This window comes from Moschus berezovskii, chromosome 2, assembly GCF_049115385.1.
Source record: "Moschus berezovskii isolate FMDL1 chromosome 2, NW_MosBer_1.0, whole genome shotgun sequence".
NCBI lineage: Eukaryota > Metazoa > Chordata > Mammalia > Artiodactyla > Moschidae > Moschus > Moschus berezovskii.
The window spans coordinates 103,913,320-103,934,883 of record NC_142461.1 but is presented as its reverse complement, the minus strand read 5'-3'; the positions used below and the strand labels follow the sequence as shown (position 1 = coordinate 103,934,883).

Sequence of the window (21,564 nt, the reverse complement as noted above, 5' to 3'; positions counted from 1 at the left end):
GAGTGGGATGAGCCCCCGCCCCCGTCGGCACCTCTGTAGAGCTCTCTGCACCCTGTCCCTCACCTTTTGTATTTAATTTTAAAGTCAACGTACTGCAAGGAAGCTGGATGCATATTTAAGATGTAATAAAGCAGTTTGACATGAGGGGAAAAAAAAAAGGAACATACAGACACATGTATTTTGTAAACATGACCTGAGAGCTCATTTCTTCATTATTTCTAAGGGCTCCATACTTGTCAGTTCTCATTAATTTTAAAATACTTCACAGAAAATGAAGGTTGATTTTATTCACTTCACAAATGTTAAAACATGTTTTCTATAACTTTAACATCTCACATACCACGTTATTATCATACTTTGCTTTAATAATGGGTTGCTACTGTTTCACTGAAACATGCAGAATTTTAACTTGGTTTTCTTATCCATCTCATTACTTTTTATTTTAAATTGTGAAAATATAAAAAGTGAACATTAACACCTGAATTCAGTGTTACTATTCACCATATGTGTCCATATTTACTCTGGAGACATCCTATTTTTTTTCATTTTTCCATATGAGCTAAAAGCATTATACAAATTGAAAAGGTCAATTGTTTATTTTTTTATTTTTTTTTTATTATTATTTTTTTTTTGCAAAGAAATGAACAGAGGAAAATTTATGCGTCGAACCTGGGCTGGTCACTTATGATAATATACATGCTACAATTCCATTCTCCCCAATCATTCCACCTTCACCCTCTCCCACAGAGCCCCAAAGACTGTTCTAAATGCCTATGTCTCTTTTGCAGTCTCTTATACAGGGTTCAGGTTACCATTTTTCTAAATTCCATATATATATGTTAATATACGGTATTGATGTTCTTCTTTCTGGCTTACTTCACTCTGTATAATTGGCTCCAATTTCATCCACCTCATTAAAACTGATTCAAATGCATTCTTTTTGATGGCTGAGAAATACTCCATTGTGTATATGTACCAAAGCTTTCTTATCCATTCATCTGCAGATGGACGTCTAGGTTGCTTCCATGTCCTGGCTATTATAAACAGTGCTGCAATGAACATTGGAGTACATGTGTCTCTTTCAATTCTGGTTTCCTCGGTGTGTATGCCCAGGAGTGCAATCGCTGGATCATATGGCAGTTCTGTTTCCAGTTTTCTGAGGAATCTCCACACTGTTCTCCATAGTGGCTGTACTAGTTTGCATTCCCACCAATAGTGTAAGAGGGTTCCCTTCTCTCCACACCCTCTCCAGCACTTATTGCATGTAGACTTTTGGATAGCAGCCATTCTGACTGGTGTGAAATGGTATCTCATTGTGGTTTTGATTTGCATTTCTCTGATGATGAGGGATGTTGAGCATTTTTTCATGTGTTTATTAGCCATCTTTATGTCTTCTTTGGAGAAATGTCTGTTTAGTTCTTTGGCCCATTTTTTGATTGGGTCACTTAGTTTTCTGGAATTAAGCTGCAGGAGCTGCTTGTATAATTTGGAGATTAATCCTTTATCAGTTGCTTCATTTGCTATTATTGTCTCCCATTCTGAAGGCTGTCTTCTCACCTTGCTTAGAGTTTCCTTTGCTGTGCAGAAGCTTTTGATTTTAATTAGGTCCCATTTGTTTATTTTTGCTTTTATTTCCAATATTCTGGGAGGTGGGTCTTGGAGGATCCTGCTGTGATTTATGTCGGAGAGTGTTTTGCCTACGTTCTCCTCTAGGAGTTTTATAGTTTCTGATCTTACATTTAGATCTTTAATCCATTTTGAGTTTATTTTGGTGTATGGTGTTAGGAAGTGTTCTAGTTTCATTCTTTTACAAGTGGCTGACCAGTTTTCCCAGCACCACTTGTTAAAGAGACTGTCTTTTCTCCATTTTATATTCTTGCCTCCTTTGTCGAAGATAAGGTGTCCATAGGAGCGTGGGTTTATCTCTGGGCTTTCTATTTTGTTCCATTGATCTATATTTCTGTCTTTATGCCAGTACCATACTGTCTTGATGACTGTGGCTTTGCAATAGAGCCTGAAGTCCGGCAGGTTAATTCCCCCAGTTCCATTCTTCTTCCTCAAGATTGCTTTGGCTATTCGAGGTTTTTTGTATTTCCATACAAATTGTGAGATTATTTGTTCTAGTTCTGTGAAAAATATTGTTGGTAGCTTGATAGGGATTGCATTGAATGTATAAATTACTTTGGGTAGTATACTCATTTTTACAATATTTATTCTTCCAATCCACGAACACGGTATATTTCTCCATCTATTCGTGTCCTCTTTGATTACTTTCACTGGTGTTTTATAGTTTTCTATGTACAAGTCTTTTGTTTCCTTAGGTAGATATATTCCTAAGTATTTAATTGTTTTCATTGCAACAGTGAATGGAATAGTTTCCTTAATTTCTCTATTTTCTCATTATTAGTGTATAGGAATGCAAGGGATTTCTGTGTGTTGATTTTATATCCTGCAACTTTGCTGTAATCATTGATTAGCTCTAGTAGTTTTCTGGTAGAGTCTTTAGGGTTTTCTGTGTAGAGGATCATGTCATCAGCGAACAGTGAAAGCTTTACTTCTTCTTTTCCAATTTGTATTCCTTTTATGTCTTTTTCTGCTCTGATTGCTGTGGCCAAAACTTCCAGAACTATGTTGAATAGTAGAGGTGAGAGTGGGCACCCTTGTCTTGTTCCTGACTTTAGGGGAAATGCTTTCAGTTTTTCACCATTGAGGATAATGTTTGCTGTGGGTTTGTCATATATAGCTTTTATTATGTTGAGGTATGTCCCTTCAATTGTTTAACCTCTAATTATATTATGCTGTGTTACACAGTGCAATAGATGAGAAAGCATCAGCTCAGAGATTAACATTTCGTAAGAGTTCAGTAAATACTAGCTGAACTGAAATCTAAGCATATATCAGGCTTAACTTTGAGTTTCATTTAGTAGATTATATTTCAATAAAATAAATGAACCCATATATTTTTACTAGCATATTATTTTGAAATTAGGTATTTAAATCTTGTATCTACTTTAAAATATAGACTATACCATTTCATGGTAATTTAAGTTCAATCCATCTAATTTATACACTGTACTAACTGAATTATATGAAATATATTTATTCTAAAGTAGCACAAGTCTTTCTCCTTTTGGTGTTTTTTAATAAAAAAGCAGTGAGTCCACTTCTAAAGTGTCTAATTGGGGAGGTGGCAATTAGGTTTCATTTGCTTATGCAAAGAATATGTGTTATTTCATCTTCACACATACAAGAAAAAACAGAACTGAGAGTAAGAATTGGAGAGTAAAATCCTCTGTCATAGGAATAGGGATAAGAAGGCATAAACTAATCATCATGTAGAAAGATTTTTTTCTAAGATTTTTCTCTTTTCTTTTTTTTAAGATTTTTCTCTTTTTTACTTGTAAAACTTCACCGATGCAAATTTTAAAGACCTATTAGAGACTACAGAGTTATGACAGGGAAATGAAGTAGTCCAGAGTCAGATTTGAAATACTGAAATGTTAAAATGTTGAGAAGCTTAGCGATGAAAATCTTCCAATGCTAAGCTATCTCTGGCTCAGGATTACCTTCATCACAACATATAATACTGTATTTATTACCATCGCTGTGATTCAAAGAATACTATCTCTCCTGTTAGGCCTCCTAGGGGGCCTTACATCTGATGGTTTAAGGATAAAAAGTGTATGAGACATTAAGAACAATTTCAATTAGTCAAAAATATTCTGATGAGCAATCATTCTTTATAATTGAGTCTCTGTTTTGCCCAGTGATCCTCCAGATTTGTTTGCTTGTTTTGAATTCTCAATTCCTGCCTTGTCATTGAGTCCTCTTACATCCTCATTTCTCCAGATTAACCCAATTTTGTACCCAGAAAAACGATGCTAACTGCTGCTAAATTTCCTGCTGCTGCTTCATGCTGTCTTTACTCTCTTCACATTGCTTGCTTATAAAATGCCTTACAAGCCTCCATTTGTCTTGAAGGTCTTTTATACACACACACACACACACACACACACACACACATATATATAATATTCTTGAAATATAAAATTCCATGAATGTGTAAAACAGAGGGTTGGAGAGACAAGGAATTGGGGGAAATATCCGAAAAAATTATACAGAATATATCACAGAAAAACATTGAAAAATATGAAGTAGATATTTTTTAAATGAGGGATAATATGATAAAGTCTAACATATACTTGGAGTTCTAGAAGATGAGAATAGAGAAAATGAAGAAGTACTATTTAAAAATAGGTGAAATTTTTCCAAAATTGATAGAAGACATGAATCCTCAGATTCAGGAATCACAATGAATTACAAACAGAATAATTAAAAGACAATTCACACATACACATATCATGTGGAACTGCAGAATGACACATCTTTAAAGCAACAAAGAAAAAAAAGATTACCTACAAAGGAATGACTAATAAAAATAGAAGCCAGAAGATAGTAAAATAATATATTCAGGACACTAAGAAAAAAATTGTTAATCTAGAAGTAAATATTTAGTTAAGCTATCATTCAAGAAATGTACTTTAGACAAATAGAAATTAAGAGAATTTATCACTAAGGCACCCTTTCTAAAGAAACTTCTAAGTACATACATCAGGAGGAAATAAAATTATCCTAGAAAGAATGTCTGAGATGCAAGAAGGAATCCTGAGCCAAGAAATTGAAGGATAAAAAGAAAAATAGAATTAAAATAAGATAAATTTAAACATTACTTCATGAATGTTAGCACATACACATATGTATCTTTTGAGTTAGTGTTTTTGTTTTCTTTGGATAAATACCCAGATGTGGAATTACTGGGACATTTGGTAGTTCTAATTTTGAGGAGTCTCCATACTGTTTTCCAGAGTGGTTTCCCCAATTTACATTTCCACCAACAGTGCATAGGGATTCCCTTTCTCCACATCCTCTCCAACACTTGCCATTTATTGGCTTTTTGATAACAGCCATTTTAACAGATGTGAATTGATATCTTACTGTGGTTTTCATTTGCATTTCCCTGATAATTAGTGAGCAACTTTTTATGTACCTGTTGGGTGTCCACACATTTTCTGTGGGAAAAAAAAGTCTATTTGGGTGCTCTGCCCACTTTTTAATCCAATTCTTTTTGCTACTGAGTTGTATGAGTTTCTCTACATACTTATCCCTTATCAGATATATGATCTGCAAATATTTTCTCCCATTCAGTAGGTTGCCTCTTCATTTTGTTGATAGCTTCCTTTACTATGAAACAGCTTTTTAATTTGATGTAGTTCTACTTGTTTATTTTTTTTTAGTTACCTATGTTTTTCATATCAAATTCAAAATAAAATTCATTGGTCTATCTTTTATGTTAGAAGTTCTCCTCAGAGGTCTTGCATTCTTTGCTTTCATGCTCACCTGTACAAGGATGAAATCAAAAAGTGAATTGGAAGCCCTGTGTATTTGGATAGGACTTGTCAGCTTTGGGCATATTGTAAAGTGATTTGGTTTGGTTGTTTCTTGGAGGAACACTGATGTCAATATGTCTGGGACATTCCTCCTGAGCTTGTTGAGTCCACTTGGATCTTTTATTATCCTGCCTGGAAGATAAAGGCCTAGCTGTCAACTTTTTGGGAGCAAAATAGAGGAGAGCTGGGATCACAGTATCCTTACTGAAGTTATTTTTAATATGGCGTTTTATGAATTTATCTGTTCCTGGGTTTCTCAGTAAAAAGAGATTCTATTTTACCCCTTCCATAGAATAAAACTTCAGTCTACTGGTGGAGTGGCATTGGAATATTTGCCAGTTGACTGAAGTGAAGGAGGAAGATGATCCAGAAATATGATTGAATTTCAATGCAATACACTAACAGCTTGATTCTCTCTTTCAGAGGTATGTGGTGCCATTCAGGATGTTTCCGTATAGACTGGGCTGTTTCTCAGCTTTGGCCACTGCCAGTTAACAACTCTGTTGTCTCCATTAGCCACATCATTTGGCATTTTCGTCCTGTTTTTCAACTGACAAAATATGCCACTGTTTTCTTTCTCCTTTCCCATTCTCCACACCTTAATATAGTTTTAGTATAGAAAAAAGGTTAAAAATACCATTACTTCTTTTCTGCATGGAATTTTGGGAGAAAGGAAAACTAGCTGTGGGTAATCTACTTAGTAGTTTTTACAAAAAGTCTCCTGATTTTCCTTTATCTTTGCTATCCTTTGAGAAAATATCTACCAGGGTAATATTATCGTCTTAAAATGATTCTATTATTAATATTTATTATGCTACTATTATAGTGCATTGTAACTAATATCACATTTTAAAATCTCTAATTCATAGCACAATCCCTCAATAAACTTATACTTTAGCATTCTTAAACTTGCATAATATAATTCACCTATTGAGTTAATATTTACTAATAATTTAACATATGCCAGTTTCTATACAAGCAGTGGGAATCAGTTCAGCTCAGTTCAATTCAGTCGCTCAGTCATGTCTGATTGTTTGCAACCCCCATGGATTGTAGCACAACAGACCTCCCTGTCCATCACCAACTCCCGCACTTTACTCAAACTCATGTCCATTGAGTCAGTGATGCCATCCAACCATCTCATCCTCTGTTGTCCCCTTCTCCTCCCGCCTTCAATCTTTCCCAGCATCAGGGTCTTTTCCAGTGAGTCAGTTCTTCCCATCAGGTAGCCAAAGTATTGGAGTTTCATCTTCAACATCAGTCCTTCCAATGAATATTCAGGATTGATATCCTCTAGGATGGACTGGTTGAATCTCCTTGCCATCCAAGGGACTGTCAAGAGTCCTCTCCAACACCACAGTTCAAAAGCATCGATTCTTCTGCACTCAGCTTTCTTTATAGTCCAACTCTCACATCCATACATAACTACTGGAAAAACCATAGCCTTGACTAAACGGACCTTTGTTGGCAAAACAATGTCTCTGCTTTTTAATATGCTGTCTAGGTTGTTCATGATTTTTCTTAAAGGAGCAAGCATCTTTTAACTGTATGGCTTCAGTCACCATCTACAGTGATTTTGGAGGCCCCCCAAAATAGAGTATGTCACTGTTTCCCCATATATTTGCCACAATCTGATGGGACCAGATGCCATGATCTTAGTTTTCTGAATGTTAACCTTTAACTAACTTTTCCACTCTCCTCTTTCATCTTCATCAAGAGGCTGTTTAGTTCTTCGCTTTCTGCCATAAGAGTAGTGTCATCTGCATATATGAGGTTACTGATGTTTATTCCTGCAATCTTGATTCCAGCTTGTGCTTCATCCAGCCAGGAATTTCTCATGATGTACTCTGCATATAAGTTAAATAAGCAGGGTGACAATATACAGCCTTGATGTACTCTTTTCCCAATTTGGAACCAGTCCATTGTTCCATCTACAGTTCTGTTGCTTCTTGACAAATCTGCATACAGATTTCACAGGAGGCAGGTCATAGGGTCTGGTATTCCCATCTCTTGAAGAATTTTCCAGTTTGTTGTGATCCACACAGTCAAAGGCTTTGGCATAGATAGTCGATAAAGCAGAAGTAGATGTTTTTCTGGAACTCTCTTGCTTTTTCCATGATCCAGTGGACGTTGGCAATTTGATCTCTGGTTTCTCTGCCTTTTCTAAATCCAGCTTGAACATTTGGAAGTTCACAGTTCACGTACTGTTGAAGCCTGGCTCGGAGAATTTTGAGCATGACTTTGCTAGCGTGGGAGATGAGTGCAATTGCGTGGTAGTCTGAGCATTCTTTGGCATTGCCTTTCTTTGGAACTGGAATGAAAACTGACCTTTTCCAGCGCTGTGGCCACTGCTGAGTTTTCCAAATTTGCTGGCATATTTATGACCAACCTAGATAGCATATTAAAAAGCAGAGACATTACTTTGCCAACAAAGGTCCATCTAGTCAAGGCTATGGTTTTTCCCATGGTCATGTATGGATGTGAGAGTTGAACTGTGAAGAAAGCTGAGCACCGAAGAATTGATGCTTTTGAACTGTGGTGCTGGAGAAGACTCTTGAGAGTCCCTTGGACTGCAAGGAGATCCAACCAGTCCATTCTAGAGGACATCAATCCCGGGTGTTCATTGGAAGGACTGATGCTAAAACTGAAACTCCAATACTTTGGCCACCTCATGCGACGAGTTGACTCACTGGAAAAGACTCTGATGCTGGGAGGGATTGGGGGCAGGAGGAGATGGGGATGACAGAGAATGAGATGGAGGATGGCATCACCAACTCGATGGACATGAGTTTGAGTGAACTCCAGGAGCTGGTGATGGACAGGGAGGCCTGGCATGCTGTGATTCATGGGGTTGCAAAGAGTCAGACACGACTGAGCGACTGAACTGAACTGAACTGAGGGAGGTCTGTCATGCTGCAGTCCATGGGGTCACAAAGAGTCAGACATGACTGAGTGACTGAACTGAACTGAACTGAGCATGACCCTGCCCACCAGAACAAGACCCAGTTTACTCCTCAGTCAACCTCTCCCATCAGGAAGCTTCCATTAGCCTCTTATCCTTCCCCATCAGAGGGCAGACAGACTGAAAACCATAATCACAGAAAACTAACCAATTTGATCACATGGACCACAGCCTTTTCTAACTCAATGAAAGTATGAGCCATGCCGTGTAGGGCCACCCAAGATTGATGGGTCATGGTGGAGAGTTCTGACAAAACGTGGTCCACTGGAGAAGGGAATGGCAAGTCACTTCAGTATTCTTGCCTTGAGAACCCCATGAACAGTATGAGAAGACAAAAAATAGGACACTGAAAGATGAACTCCCCAGGTCGGTAGGTGCCCAATATGCTACTGGAGAACAGTGGAGAAATAACTCCAGAAAGAATGAAGGGATGGAGCCAAAGCAAAAACAATACCCTGTTGTGGATGTGACTGGTGATAGAAGTAAAGTCTGACGCTGTAAAGAGCAATATTACATAGGAACCTGGAATGTTAGATCCAGGAATCAAGGCAAATTGGAAGTGGTCAAACAGGAGATGGCAAGAGTGAAAATCGACATTTTAGGAATTAGAGAACTAAAACTGACTTGAATGGGTGAATTTAACTCAGATGACCATAATATCTACTACTGTGGTCAAGAATCCCTTAGAAGAAATTGAGTAGCCATCATAGTCAACAAAAGAGTCCAAAATGCAGTACTTGGATGCAGTCTCAAAAACAACAGAATGATCTCTGTTCATTTCCAAGGCAAGTCATTCAATATCACAGTATTCCAAATCTATGCCCCGACCAGTAATGCTGAAGAAGCTAAAGTTGAATGGTTCTGTGAAGACCTATAACACTGTCTAGAACTAACACCAAAAAAGATGTCCTTTTCATTAGAGGGGACTGGAATGCAAAAGTAGGAAGTCAAGAAACACCTGGAGTAACAGGCAAATTTGGCATTGGAGTACAGAATGAAGCAGGCAAAGGCTAACAGAGCTTTGCCAAGAGAACGCACTGGTCATAGCAACACCCTCTTCCAACAACACAAGAGAAGACTCTACACATGGACATCACCAGATAGTCAACACCGAAATCAGATTGATTATATTCTTTGCAGCCAAAGATGGAGAAGCTCTATAAAGTCAGCAAACAAGACTGGGAGCTGATTGTGGCTCAGATCATGAACTCCTTATTGGCAAGTTCAGACTTAAACTGAAGAAAGTAGGGAAAACCACTAGATCATTCAGGTATGACCTAAATCAAATCCCTTATGATTATGCAGGGGAAGTGACAAATAGATTCAAGGGATTAGATCTGATAGAGTGCCTAAGGAACTATGGATGGAGGTTTGTGACACTGTATAGGAGTCAGTGATCAAGACAATCCCCAAGAAAAACAAATGCAAAAAGGAAAAATGGTTGTCTGAGGAGGCCTTACAAATAGCTGAGAAAAGAAGTGAAAGGCAAGGAAGAAAAGGAAAGATATACCCATTTGAATGCAGAGTTCCAAAGAACAGCAAGGAAGAGATAAGAAAGCCTTCTTCAGTGATCAATGCAAAGAAATATGTAGGAAATAGAGAATGGGAAAGACTTACACACCTCAGTGAATATAAATTGCTAATGGTGTCCAAAGTGACCTAGACTACATGTTTTCACAAACATTTCATACTCATTACCCATTGGATATTCAACAAAAATGTATTAAGTAGTTACGTGTGCCAGGAACAATATTAGTGCTGGTGGGAAAAAGTAAAAGACACTTGGCCTTTGAAACAGCTCACAGTCAAGACAGGAAAATCAGTGGCTTCAATACAGCATGTATTGGACTTCATTTAAGGTAAATACTAGAATCCATAAGAACACATGTAAAAAACATCTAATTCACTCTGAAGAGATGAAGGAATGTTTCAAAAGGAGACAGTGCTTAGGATAAATAAATCTTGAGATATAAGAAATAGTTGACCGGGTAAAAACAAGTGAAATGAGGGACTGAAAACATTATAGGCAAAGAGAACAGCATTTTAAAAGGTTTGAGAGAGTCTGTCTCTGTCTAACTAGTAGAATTTAGAGTGAGTTTAACTAAAAATGGCTAAGTTTAAATGTCACTTCCTCATTCCTCAAAAAATTAAAAATAGAACTACCATATGATCTAGCAGTACCACTTCTGGGTATGTATTCTAAGGAAAGAAAATAACTGTCTCAAAGAGGTATCTGCACTCCCATGTTCATTGCCATACTATTGACAATATCCAAAATATGGGAACAATCTAAGTGTATATCAATAAATGAATGAATGGAGTAAATGCAACAGAATATTATTTAGCCATGAGAAAGAAGGCAATCTTGCCATTTGCAGTGAAATAGATAAAACTTGAGGGCACTATGCTAAGTGAAATAAGTCACAGACGGGAAGATAAATATTGCATGTTCTCACTTATCTGAACTCCAAAAATTATGAAAGTAATGGGGAGCCTTAGAATGAATTTAAGTAGGGAAATATCTGTTCCTGGTTTCCATCTTAGAAAGAATACTCTGGCAGCTGACTGGTGAGTAGGCTGCTTTGGGAAGAAAAAGAAATACCAATTAAGAAATATCTACAATAGTCCAGGTGAGAAATGAATGTGAATTTACACTGAGGTCAAGACAATGAGGAATGGAAAGAAAAGGTAAATTTTGGACTCCTTAGGAGAAACAATCTACATAACTTGGTGAGTAATTGGACCTACGATTGGGATTAAAATGTTGAGAATTATTATTAGGTCATCATGCTAGGAAAAACAAAGGTTTTGAAGATAAAATAGTAAGTTTTGCTTAGGATGTACTAAGTTTGAGATATTGATAAGATAAATGAGCAGAGATGCTATGTCTGGAACACTAGACAGAGGTTAAGGTGTGGATTTAAGGTACACATTTGCAATTCATCACCATGTAAAGCAGCAGTTCTCAATTTTGGCTGCCCATAAGATTCACTTGGAAAGTTTTTTGCAAATATAAAAACATGGGTTATAAATCCATACATTTTATTTAATATTTCTGAAATAAGCCTGGCGTATCAATATTTTTTAAATGCTAGACATTTGATTTTGATGCATAATGACAATTAAGAAACACTGGTGGGTAATTTAAGTCATGAGTATAGATTAGAATTAAGGGTTTCAAACAGCACATTGTCCAATTAGGGGAGATTTAGAAAAAATTATCAGAAAGGTTATGATAATAATAACAACTCTAATTGATTGAGTACCTGTGGTAGAACTAAAGACTTCACATGTGTTATCTGCACAAAAAGAGATCAAAGAGTGGGTCATAGGAAACCTGTCACCCTTCTTCCAGGAAGTCTTCCACAGCACTTTTAGTTTACCTTGAGGTCTCTTGTCTCAATTTGGCATTTACAATATATGAACTTATACATGGCTATTTAAAATCTAATTTGAATGTATATAGCTCTAAGCCATATATATGGCATAGTAGTTAAGAGCAAGAGCTCAGTTAGACCTCCTGGTTTGAACCCCATATCATCCTATCTTTTGCAGGCAATTCTAATCTTAGACAAACTATTATATATAATATTTGTGTATGTATGTATATATGGGTGTTATTGGGTAGCTCAGATGGTAAAAGCAACTGCCTGCAATGCAGGAGACCCAGGTTCAATCCCCGGGTTGGGAAGATCCCCTGGAGAAGGGAATGGCAACCCATTCCAGTATTCTTGCCTGCAGAATTCCATGGACAGGGGAGTCTGGCAGGCTACAGTTCAGGTGGTCGCAAAGGGTCAGACACGACTGAACAACTAACACACTATACATACATATGTACTAAATATGTGTATTTATGTATGCATGTTATATATATAACATTATATATGATACTTTACACATACAAAAATGTAAATTCCTTCCCAGGAGAATCTAGTAGTAAAGACTCTGCCTGCCAATGCAGGAGATGCAAGAGATAAGGGTTCGCTCGCTGGGTCAGAAAGATCCTAGAGGAGGAAATGGCAACCCGCTCCAGTATTCTTGCCTGGAAAATTCCATGGACAGAGGAGCCTGGCAGGCCACAGTCCATGAGGTTGCAAAGAGTTGGACACAACTGAGCACACACACACAAATTCCTTCAAGTGGTGGATTTATTTTATATCTTGTTTATCTTTTGTAGCTTTCTCCTCAACTTTATCTAGTTCAGTGGGGACTAATTTTAATAAGCAATATTTGTTAAGCTAGGCACTGTTTCAAGTAATTTACTTATACTAATTCATTAATTTGATTGATTTCCTTTACAAGCCTAGAGATTAGCGCATTAGTATCCTCATTTTATAGATGACAGTACTAAGGAAGAGAGAGATTAGACAACATTACTAAAATAAACTATGTCTGTAAATGGAGGATATAGGATCTAAACAAACAAATCCAGCTCCATAAGTCTGGCTCTTAACTACTGTGCTATACTGCCTCCCTCCACACTACACAATAGACTCAATAAATTATTATGAGTTTGAATAAAATTTTGACCAAAAATAGGAATGTCTAGAAATAGATAATATACATTTATATGCAGCATATTTTGCATTGCAATATTTCATGAACCAAGTTCTGTTGCCTTTCATAAAGAGAAATTTGATCAAAGATTATCAATTGACTTTTTAACTTATTTATATTCCTGTATTATCATTTTCTAAAAGACTTGGGATAAGGAAAGGATCATTTCAGTAAATGTCTTTTATCTGTATTTTAAGGAGGGCTTTCTGGCAGTTCAGTGGTAAAGAATCCGCCTGCAAATGCAGGAGATGCAGGAGACATGAGTTTGATCCCTGGGTCAAGAAGATCCTCTGGAGGAGGAAATGGCAAACCACTCCAGTATTCTTGCCTGGAAAATCCCATGGACAGAGGAGCCTGGCAGGCTATATTGTCCATGGGGTCGCAGAGTCAGACACAACTGAATGACTGAGCATGCAAGCAAGGTAAAAAGTGTTTGAATATTTAAAAGTTTTAAAAAAAACCCTAAAATCCAGTATTCTCCAAAGTTTCTCCCAGAAATGGATCTATGGTTCTAAAATAAGTATTGAAAATTTGCTGGGCCACTACCATATGTACAGCTATTTCCCAAGGCAACGTGAAGTAACAGGATTAATAAGAACAACTTCATAGGAACTTCTAGAAAAATGGGTTTTTCAAATAATGCAGTATTCTACAGAAAGAAACTGAGTATTCTCAACTACATGGGTGTACTATTGCTCTAAATAAAAGGCCAGAAGAGCAATAGAGTCTGGTTTCATTTTTACTCACTCTGTGAAATTCCATGTTTACTTCTAACATAGTTTATATGGATGATGTACTAAATAAGAGTATTCAATTCCAATTTTTTCAATTCCCATGCACAAAAGCTATCCTCCTGATAACAAAAGTCACATCTCAGATGTCACACCTAAGGGAGATCTGCTCTTAGATGTTACCCAGCCTTTTTACTAACCTCACACAATACTGAATAAGTTCTGGTGTACAAATTTATAGGTGATATTAAAGGTATTAGCAATGACACTTACTTTATCATTGCTATATTAGCAATAAGCAGAGCTTAAATATCCCTGTAACTTCCAGGATTATCAGTAGCAATTTCTCCTTCCAATTTTTCCTAAGATGAAGTCTTTATTATCCAAATATTCACCATAGTGACATGCAAATTCATTGTATTAAAATGATCCTTCTCGATTGTCCTTGGTCTAGGAAATGTCTAAAATAAAGCCAAAGCTAAAGCTGATTACTTTACAATAAAATGGAGTTTACATCAGGGACAAGCAGGAGGTCTCTTAGGGTCTGAAATCTAGGACTCCTGAGTGGTTGTGGACAGACCAAGAAATGCTCTCACGTGCAACTCTGATAGAGAATTTGATTAAAATCCTTCATTTTGCTTCTACCCCCTACCTTGTCTACTAACTACTAAATCTACTCAGGAATTTAATTTTCATTTTCAAAGTCTCAGGAGGGTTAGAGTTCTGAATATGACTGCAAAATATAGGTGCTTTTTTTATCTTTTATTTTCTCCCCAAAATAAGTAGTTTAGCATGAAATGTTCTCAGTTTAGATTCTACATTATCTGGTCCCAACAAATCTTTCCTTTGATAGTCTGAGTTACCTGACTGGGCTATAGACCAAAATGAACCATTCCATACTACTCAAACATATTATTTGCTTTCTGTCTCCCAACTTTTTCTCATGTCATTTCCTCTACCCAAAATGACCTTTTTCCCGTCTTGGCCAGTCTTCAAGGTCTACTTCATATGCTCCTTGACATACTTCCCCAACTGCCCATATAGCTTTTCCTTCTCTCTCCTCATTTAGCTTGAAATATTCTGCCAGCTGAACTCAGCAGAATGACTTATGCCTCTTTCATCTCATTTTGGACCCTCTGTGGCACTCACTGATTTTCACACTCTGTTATGGCCATTTGTATTTAGTGTTCACAATCCACTATCTATGATTTCCTGAAGGTCTTTACATCCTTGCCCTGCACTGCGCTTACTGCAATACAACAGGGTTCTGCAGTTTGGCTTTTTGTTTGCTTTAACAAATTGCATTGTGCTGAAATTTGATCGGCAATTTGATCAACCTTGTGCCAATTCCAGGGGAATAGCTGCACATTGAAAAAATTGCTCAAGAGAAGAGAACTAAAATGCAAAAATGTATTTTAGTCACAAAACTAAAATGTCACAAAATGTAACACCAGATTACTTAAGATTTAGAGTTAGATTTCATCCAAGCACAAAATTACACACTTGTACTTAGGAGTTTGACAGTTTTTAAGCACATCAATATCTTTACATTAAATAAGCATCAGTAATTCAAAATATTATACTCTATCAAGCAGGAACTCGAACTGTTGCATTCATATTTAGTATTATATTTATAATATATTTCATTTTAGTCTTTCATCTAGACTATAAATTTTCATTAACAAATAAAATTACTAAAACAAGCTGTGTATAAATTTGAGTGAAGTCTTCATCAAGGATACTTTTTATGATTTAAAAAATAACTCAGGTCATTAAACCTAAGCTCTATAACTTCTCTATTATTTTATTTAAACCTTGATTTTTACTCCTTAATTTTAATCTCTAACTCAGTTCAGTTCAGTTCAGTCGCTCAGTTGTGTCCGACTCTTTGCGACCCCATGAATCACAGCACGCCAGGCTTCCCTATCCATCACCAACTCCCGGAGTTCACCCAAACTCATGTCCATCGTGTCAATCTCTAACTAGTACTTTAAAAAAAGACCTGATATTGCTGTTAAGCTTTCCCAAAGACTCAGTAATCTTCTGTTATGAAGTGTTTTTAGCTGAATTTACTTGATAAGAAGAATGAGGGTGAGAGGTCAAAATTAAACTCACAATGACCATTACCAATAGCTCATCGTAGCTCTAAGAATGTATATAATAATGTCTGCCACTAAGTAGCGTTGGCAGTAGTGTGCTTAGTATATTTCAGAACTCTTAAGGTGCTTTACATGCCTTAACTCATTTGACCTTCACAATTCTTTTCACAGGCACCATTACTATGTCTGTATCACACTGAGGAAACTGAAACCCAGAAAGGTTAAGTAACTTGCCCACAATCATACAGCTGGTAAGTGGTGCAGCTAAGATTTGAATCTAGTGATCATGGCAGTCTGGATGCGTAACTACCATACTATACAAACCAAAAGAACTTGTAAATAATTTTCTATTGCTTTAATTCAAGAAAACAAGCATTACTGGGCAGCATGCACCAGCCTAGGATTCCAGCGAAATAAGGTTTTTGCATCTTCTCTACCCACCTCCCTTCATGGTAAATAGATGGGGAAACAAAGGAATCAGTGAGAGACTTTATTTTCTTGGGCCCAAAAATCACTGCAGATGGTGACTGTAGCCATGAAATTAAAAGATGCCTGCTCCCTGGAAGAAAAGCTAAAACAAGCCTAGACAGCATATTAAAAAGCAGAGACGTTACTTTGCCAACAAAGGTCCGTATAGTCAAAGGTATGGTTTTTCCAATAGTCATGAATAGATGTGAGAGTTGGACCATAAAGAAGACTGAGAGCCGAAGAATTGATGCTTTTGAACTGTGGTGTTGGAGAAGATTCTTGAGAGTCCCTTGGACTGCAAGGAGATCCAACCAGTCCATCCTAAAGGAAATCAGTCCTGAATATTCATTGGAAGGACTGATGCTGAAGCTGAAACTCCAATACTTTGGCCACCTGTTGTGAAGAGCTGACTCATTTGAAAAGACCCTGATGTTGGGAAAGATTGAGGGCTGGAGGAGAAGGGGACGACAGAGGATGAGATGGTTGGACGGCATCACTGACGATGAACATGAGCAAGCTCCAGGAGATGGTGAAGAACAGGGAAGCCTGACATGCTGCAGCCCATGGGGTTGCAAAGAGTCAGACACGACTGAGCAATGAGCAACAACAACCTACCTCCATGCTGCTTTTAGCCAGCACACTGGTATGAAGGAGAAGAGAGTTGTGTGTGGACGCCCAACAGCCAGATGGTGAAGGTCTCCTTTCCTACTAGTTCCTCCCAGTCCCCCTCCTCAGAGCCTAAGGTAAATCCTATCCTCCCCAATTTATTCAAAAGACTCCCCAAATGACCCTGACCTACCTAGCATCAAACAGTCCAAAACTTGCTACTCCTTACTTCCAAAACTTAATCCCTATGAAATCAAAATCCCCTTCCATAATAACCTATATAGCTCAGTCAGTAAAGAATCTGCCTGCAATGCAGGAGACTTGGGTTCGATTCCTGGGTCGGGAAGATCCCCTGGAGAAGGAAATTGCAGCCCACTCCAGTATTCTTGCCTAGAGAATCCCCATGGACAGAAGAGCCTGTCAGGCTACAGTACATGGGGTCGCAAGAGTCAAACACAACTTAGTGACTAAACCACCACCAAACTGGAAATATACAAAATGGGTCACATCCCTGTTTTGAAATGATTGTTGGGGTCCCTGCTTCTGCATGCTGCCAATATTTTTGCTCTCAAATTGAAAACTACGGCTTATAAAACATACAATGTAATTTTATTAACAGTTTATAATGCCCTAATAAAAATAATGTTATTATAAAAGAAGTTAATGCAGTTATCAAAATTATATAATGCTTGATTTTACAGTTTGATCCAATCTTTAATGTCCCTAATATCAAGAGATTTACATGAGGAAAAAAGAATTATATGTAACTCATCCTAAGGTTCACCAATTAGAACTGATAGTAGCATACCACTTTTGAAAAGTCAATTCAAAATGTGAGCATAATTCATTATGTACATTTTCTCATAATCTTGGAAGCAGGAAACAACTCTTTGTTTTCTGTATTCCTCTCAACACCAAATACAATATTGTGCAAATGATCAGCTTTCACATAATGCTCACTGAATTGAATGATTACCCAAATAGTTGTTTATAGACAGCTTACCTTTAGAAATCTTTACAATGTATAATGAAATGCATGTATAAAATGGTACCGATAAAGGCAACCATTACAAAAAGAAGACGACCAATTGTTACTGAGCAGATTTACAATCAGTTCCACCATTCAAAAGGTCAAGATCATCTTGCTGTACAGGAAAAAGATCGACAGTATATTAAATGTCTCTGACATTCTAACCAATATTTATTTTTAATGTTATATATTTTGACATAGCAACAGAGAGACACTTTTCTCCACCTTGTAAAAGAAATGAGACTAAGACTGTAATTTTTTCACCTTACAGAATTATTGAGATATCCTCATTTAAGTGTCACTGAAGAAATTAACTAAAAATCTTTATGGTTTGGTTCTTTTGAAAGGTCACAAACACAGTGAAAAATCTAGCAGAATGTTGTGAAACCAATACTTAGAAGAATCCCAAAGCAATGCCAAGAAACAGAATGTACTCATAGTGACTAATACATGCAAATACTGGAAATAAATTCTAACAGATTAAACAGGTTTTGTAGCAACTAAAAAGGTATATTCAAATCATTCCAAAACTAATCAAGCTTAAGAATATGGCAAACTTCCCTGCTAATAAGAATCTAAGCAGGCTAAGTAGTCTGAATAGCATACAAAAAATAATAGTCAATATCAGTAGGTATAATTTTTAGTGTGCTTTTAATTAAAAAGGAGAAACTGACCCCTTAACTAAATCAAATCACTGTTTCAGATTTCCATTTTAGTCTTTGATAAGTATATTCATATTTAATACAACATTTTACCTTGATGGGGCATTAAATCCTAATCAAGCTATGGAATAACGAAGACAAAACTATCTTCTGAGAAATGCTGCAACATTTTCTCTGTTTTTGTTCATTTAATACGGGATGCCTTGTCAAGTATCTGCCAAGTCCCCTAATACTGAGGCAGAAATATGTGTAATACAAAAAAAAAAAAATTCCTTCAAAACTTGAATGTCAAACAGAGGCAAGGCTTCTTATCCAAGCATGTAACCCTGAGGATATGCTATAAAAAACCAAAGTTAAATGCATTATAACATGATATGTGAAAATGGTTTAAAATAAATAGCAGAATTTCAGAATAAAATCGATATATAAATCCAAATTCTTTGATGTGTTAATTTTCTATTCTTTGTAGTTAATATGTTTAATATAATTGAGTCTTTCATTTTGAAAATGAAAGTAAGCAAAAGTAGAATATCTCTGGGTCAAAAATCTTAAACAAGCTTATACGTCACCGGATTTCTTTGTAAAATAACAAAGAAAAAAACAGATTTATTATCTGCTTTAATCTATAAGCAGTGCCTTAGCAGATCTCTACATTAAGAGAACCAAAGCATCATTATGTCAATAGATTTGAAAAATAATTAAAAGCAATGCCTTTTAAAACAATTTAGATACTGAAAGATAATTTCAAGAAAATAGCTCAGATGCTGATAAACATAATTCTACTCATCACAGTTGGGTTGCTGTGTGGTTGCACAGTACAGTGACAGTAACATCTATTTCTATGCTTAAGAAATCCCAGATAAAAAAATTTAATATGTCACTATATATAAGCAGCTAGCTATGGTGTATACTTATCAGTATGAAAAAATTTATGTAATTTTTATCATTCAAAATAAAAGCTGCAATTTGACTGTATTCAGGTTTAATCTGGAAAAATCTGTAGAGCCCAAAACCTTGCCCTTAATCACATACAAAGGATCTCTTTCTTTACTTCCCACTTCCCCATAAAAAGCTAAAGTAAACACAAACACACACACATTTCTAAAATTCATATTGTTTATCTGGCATCTATTACTATAAATATTACTTGTTTAAATATCCTAAGGAGAACCTAATAATAAACAATTACATTGATTAATATATTCTAAATGAGCTAGAAAAAGCAATAACTCTACAATCTAGCAGCATCATCATAATTCATGAGGTCATACCTGATGACTTAGAGACTGAAAAGACTCACAGGTTCCAGACTGCATGACCTTTCTACTTCCAGAGATCCCTACAGATTGCATTTCCTGTCTTACAAAAGATAATCACAGCCACATCTATGTCTCAGCATCTTCAGGGCTAGTGAAGAAAACATCAAACAGCAGATCTGTCCATCAGTATCTGTTTAAGTCATCATGAAAATATCAGATCTCATATGCTGTTTATCATCTCCCCTTTGCAGTTATAAACACTGCGTATTAAGGGAGGATGACACAGTTGTATGTGCTGAAGCTGCTAATGCTGTCTGAAAACAGTAAGCTTACTGCTTAGAGCAATTCTGCATCATCCAAACAGAGAATGAGTCACGTCTTTCAGGTTTCCCACTTCTGATACTATAAAGATTTCACGTGCCCCAGGAAAGTTTGAATTTTTTGTCATTTCTTTACAAATAAGCAATGTTCAATTTAATTAACTGTCCAATGCATCTGTTGCCATTTTAAAGCATTCATTCTTAATTATTAGGCAATTTTCTCCATGTATGACTAAGCTTTAATGATTTTTTTAATATAAATGTATTTATTGTAATTGGAGGCTAATTACATTATTGTATTGGTTTTGCCATACATTGACATGAATCCACCCCGGGTGTATGTGTGTTCCCCATCCTGAACCCCCCTCCCAACTCCCTCCCCATCCCATCCCTCTGGGTCATCCCAGTGCACCAGCCCTAAGCATCCTGTATCATGCATCGAACCTGGACTGGCGATTTGTTTCACATACGATAATATACATGTTTCAATGCCATACTCCCAAATCATCCCACCCTCACCCTCTCCCACAGAGTCCAAAAGACTGTTCTATACATCTGTGTCTCTTTTGCTGTCTCGTATACATGGTTATCGTTACCATCTTTCTAAATTCCATATATATGCATTAGTATACTGTATTGGTGTTTTTCTTTCTGGCTTGCTTCACTCTGCATAATAGGCTCCAGTTTCATCCACCTCATTAGAACTGATTCAAATGTATTCTTTTTAATGGCTGAAGGCTCTTGAGAGTTCCTTGGACTGCAAGGAGATCCAACCAGTCCATTCTAAAGGAGATCAATCCTGGGTGTTCATTGGAAGGACTGATGCTAAAGCCGAAACTCCAATACTTTGGCCACCTCATGCGATGAGTTGACTCACTGGAAAAGAGTCTGATGCTGGGAGGGATTGAGGGTGGGAGGAGACGGGGACGACAGAGAATGAGGTGGCTGGATGGCATCACCGACTTGATGGACATGAGTTTGAGTGAACTCCGGGAGTTGGTGATGGACAGGGAGGCCTGGCGTGCTGTGATTCATGGGGTCACAAAGAGTCGGACACGACTGAGCAACTGAACTGAACTGAACTGACTGAATACTCCATTGTGTCTATGTACCACTGCTTTCTTATCCATTCATCTGCTGATGGACATCTAGGTTGAAGCAACATTGTACTCTCTCTTAAAGGACTCTTTCCTCCAAACCATGTGCATCATCACTCATCCAACCCATCAAAATTAGAAGTCCCTAAAAATGATGAATTTTTCTTCCGGCAATCTTTGATAATTGTGTATAATAGCAGATAGATAAATAGGTAAGTGCATATTCACTTTTTAATTCTCAGTAACTTTATTTTTATTTCATATTTTTCAGACCAACAAACTTCAAATCAAAATAATTTTTATACTATTAATAAAAGAACTTAATA

At 36.8% G+C, this 21,564-nt stretch overlaps 1 protein-coding gene across 3 annotated transcripts in view; it reads right to left on the bottom strand.

Annotated features, from left to right (window-relative positions):
• SLC4A10 (solute carrier family 4 member 10) overlaps positions 1-21,564 on the bottom strand; it is a 347,596-nt gene that overhangs the window by 218,109 nt on the left and 107,923 nt on the right. For 2 of the 3 annotated variants that reach the window (XM_088842524.1, XM_088842532.1), the window contains exon 1: positions 19,834-19,914. The exons of the other annotated variant lie outside the window; for it this stretch is intronic. In XM_088842524.1, coding sequence (XP_088698650.1) covers positions 19,834-19,914 — 81 coding nt within the window. Of the gene's footprint in view, positions 1-19,833; positions 19,915-21,564 lie in introns of those variants that run through there. 3 annotated transcript variants of the gene reach the window in all.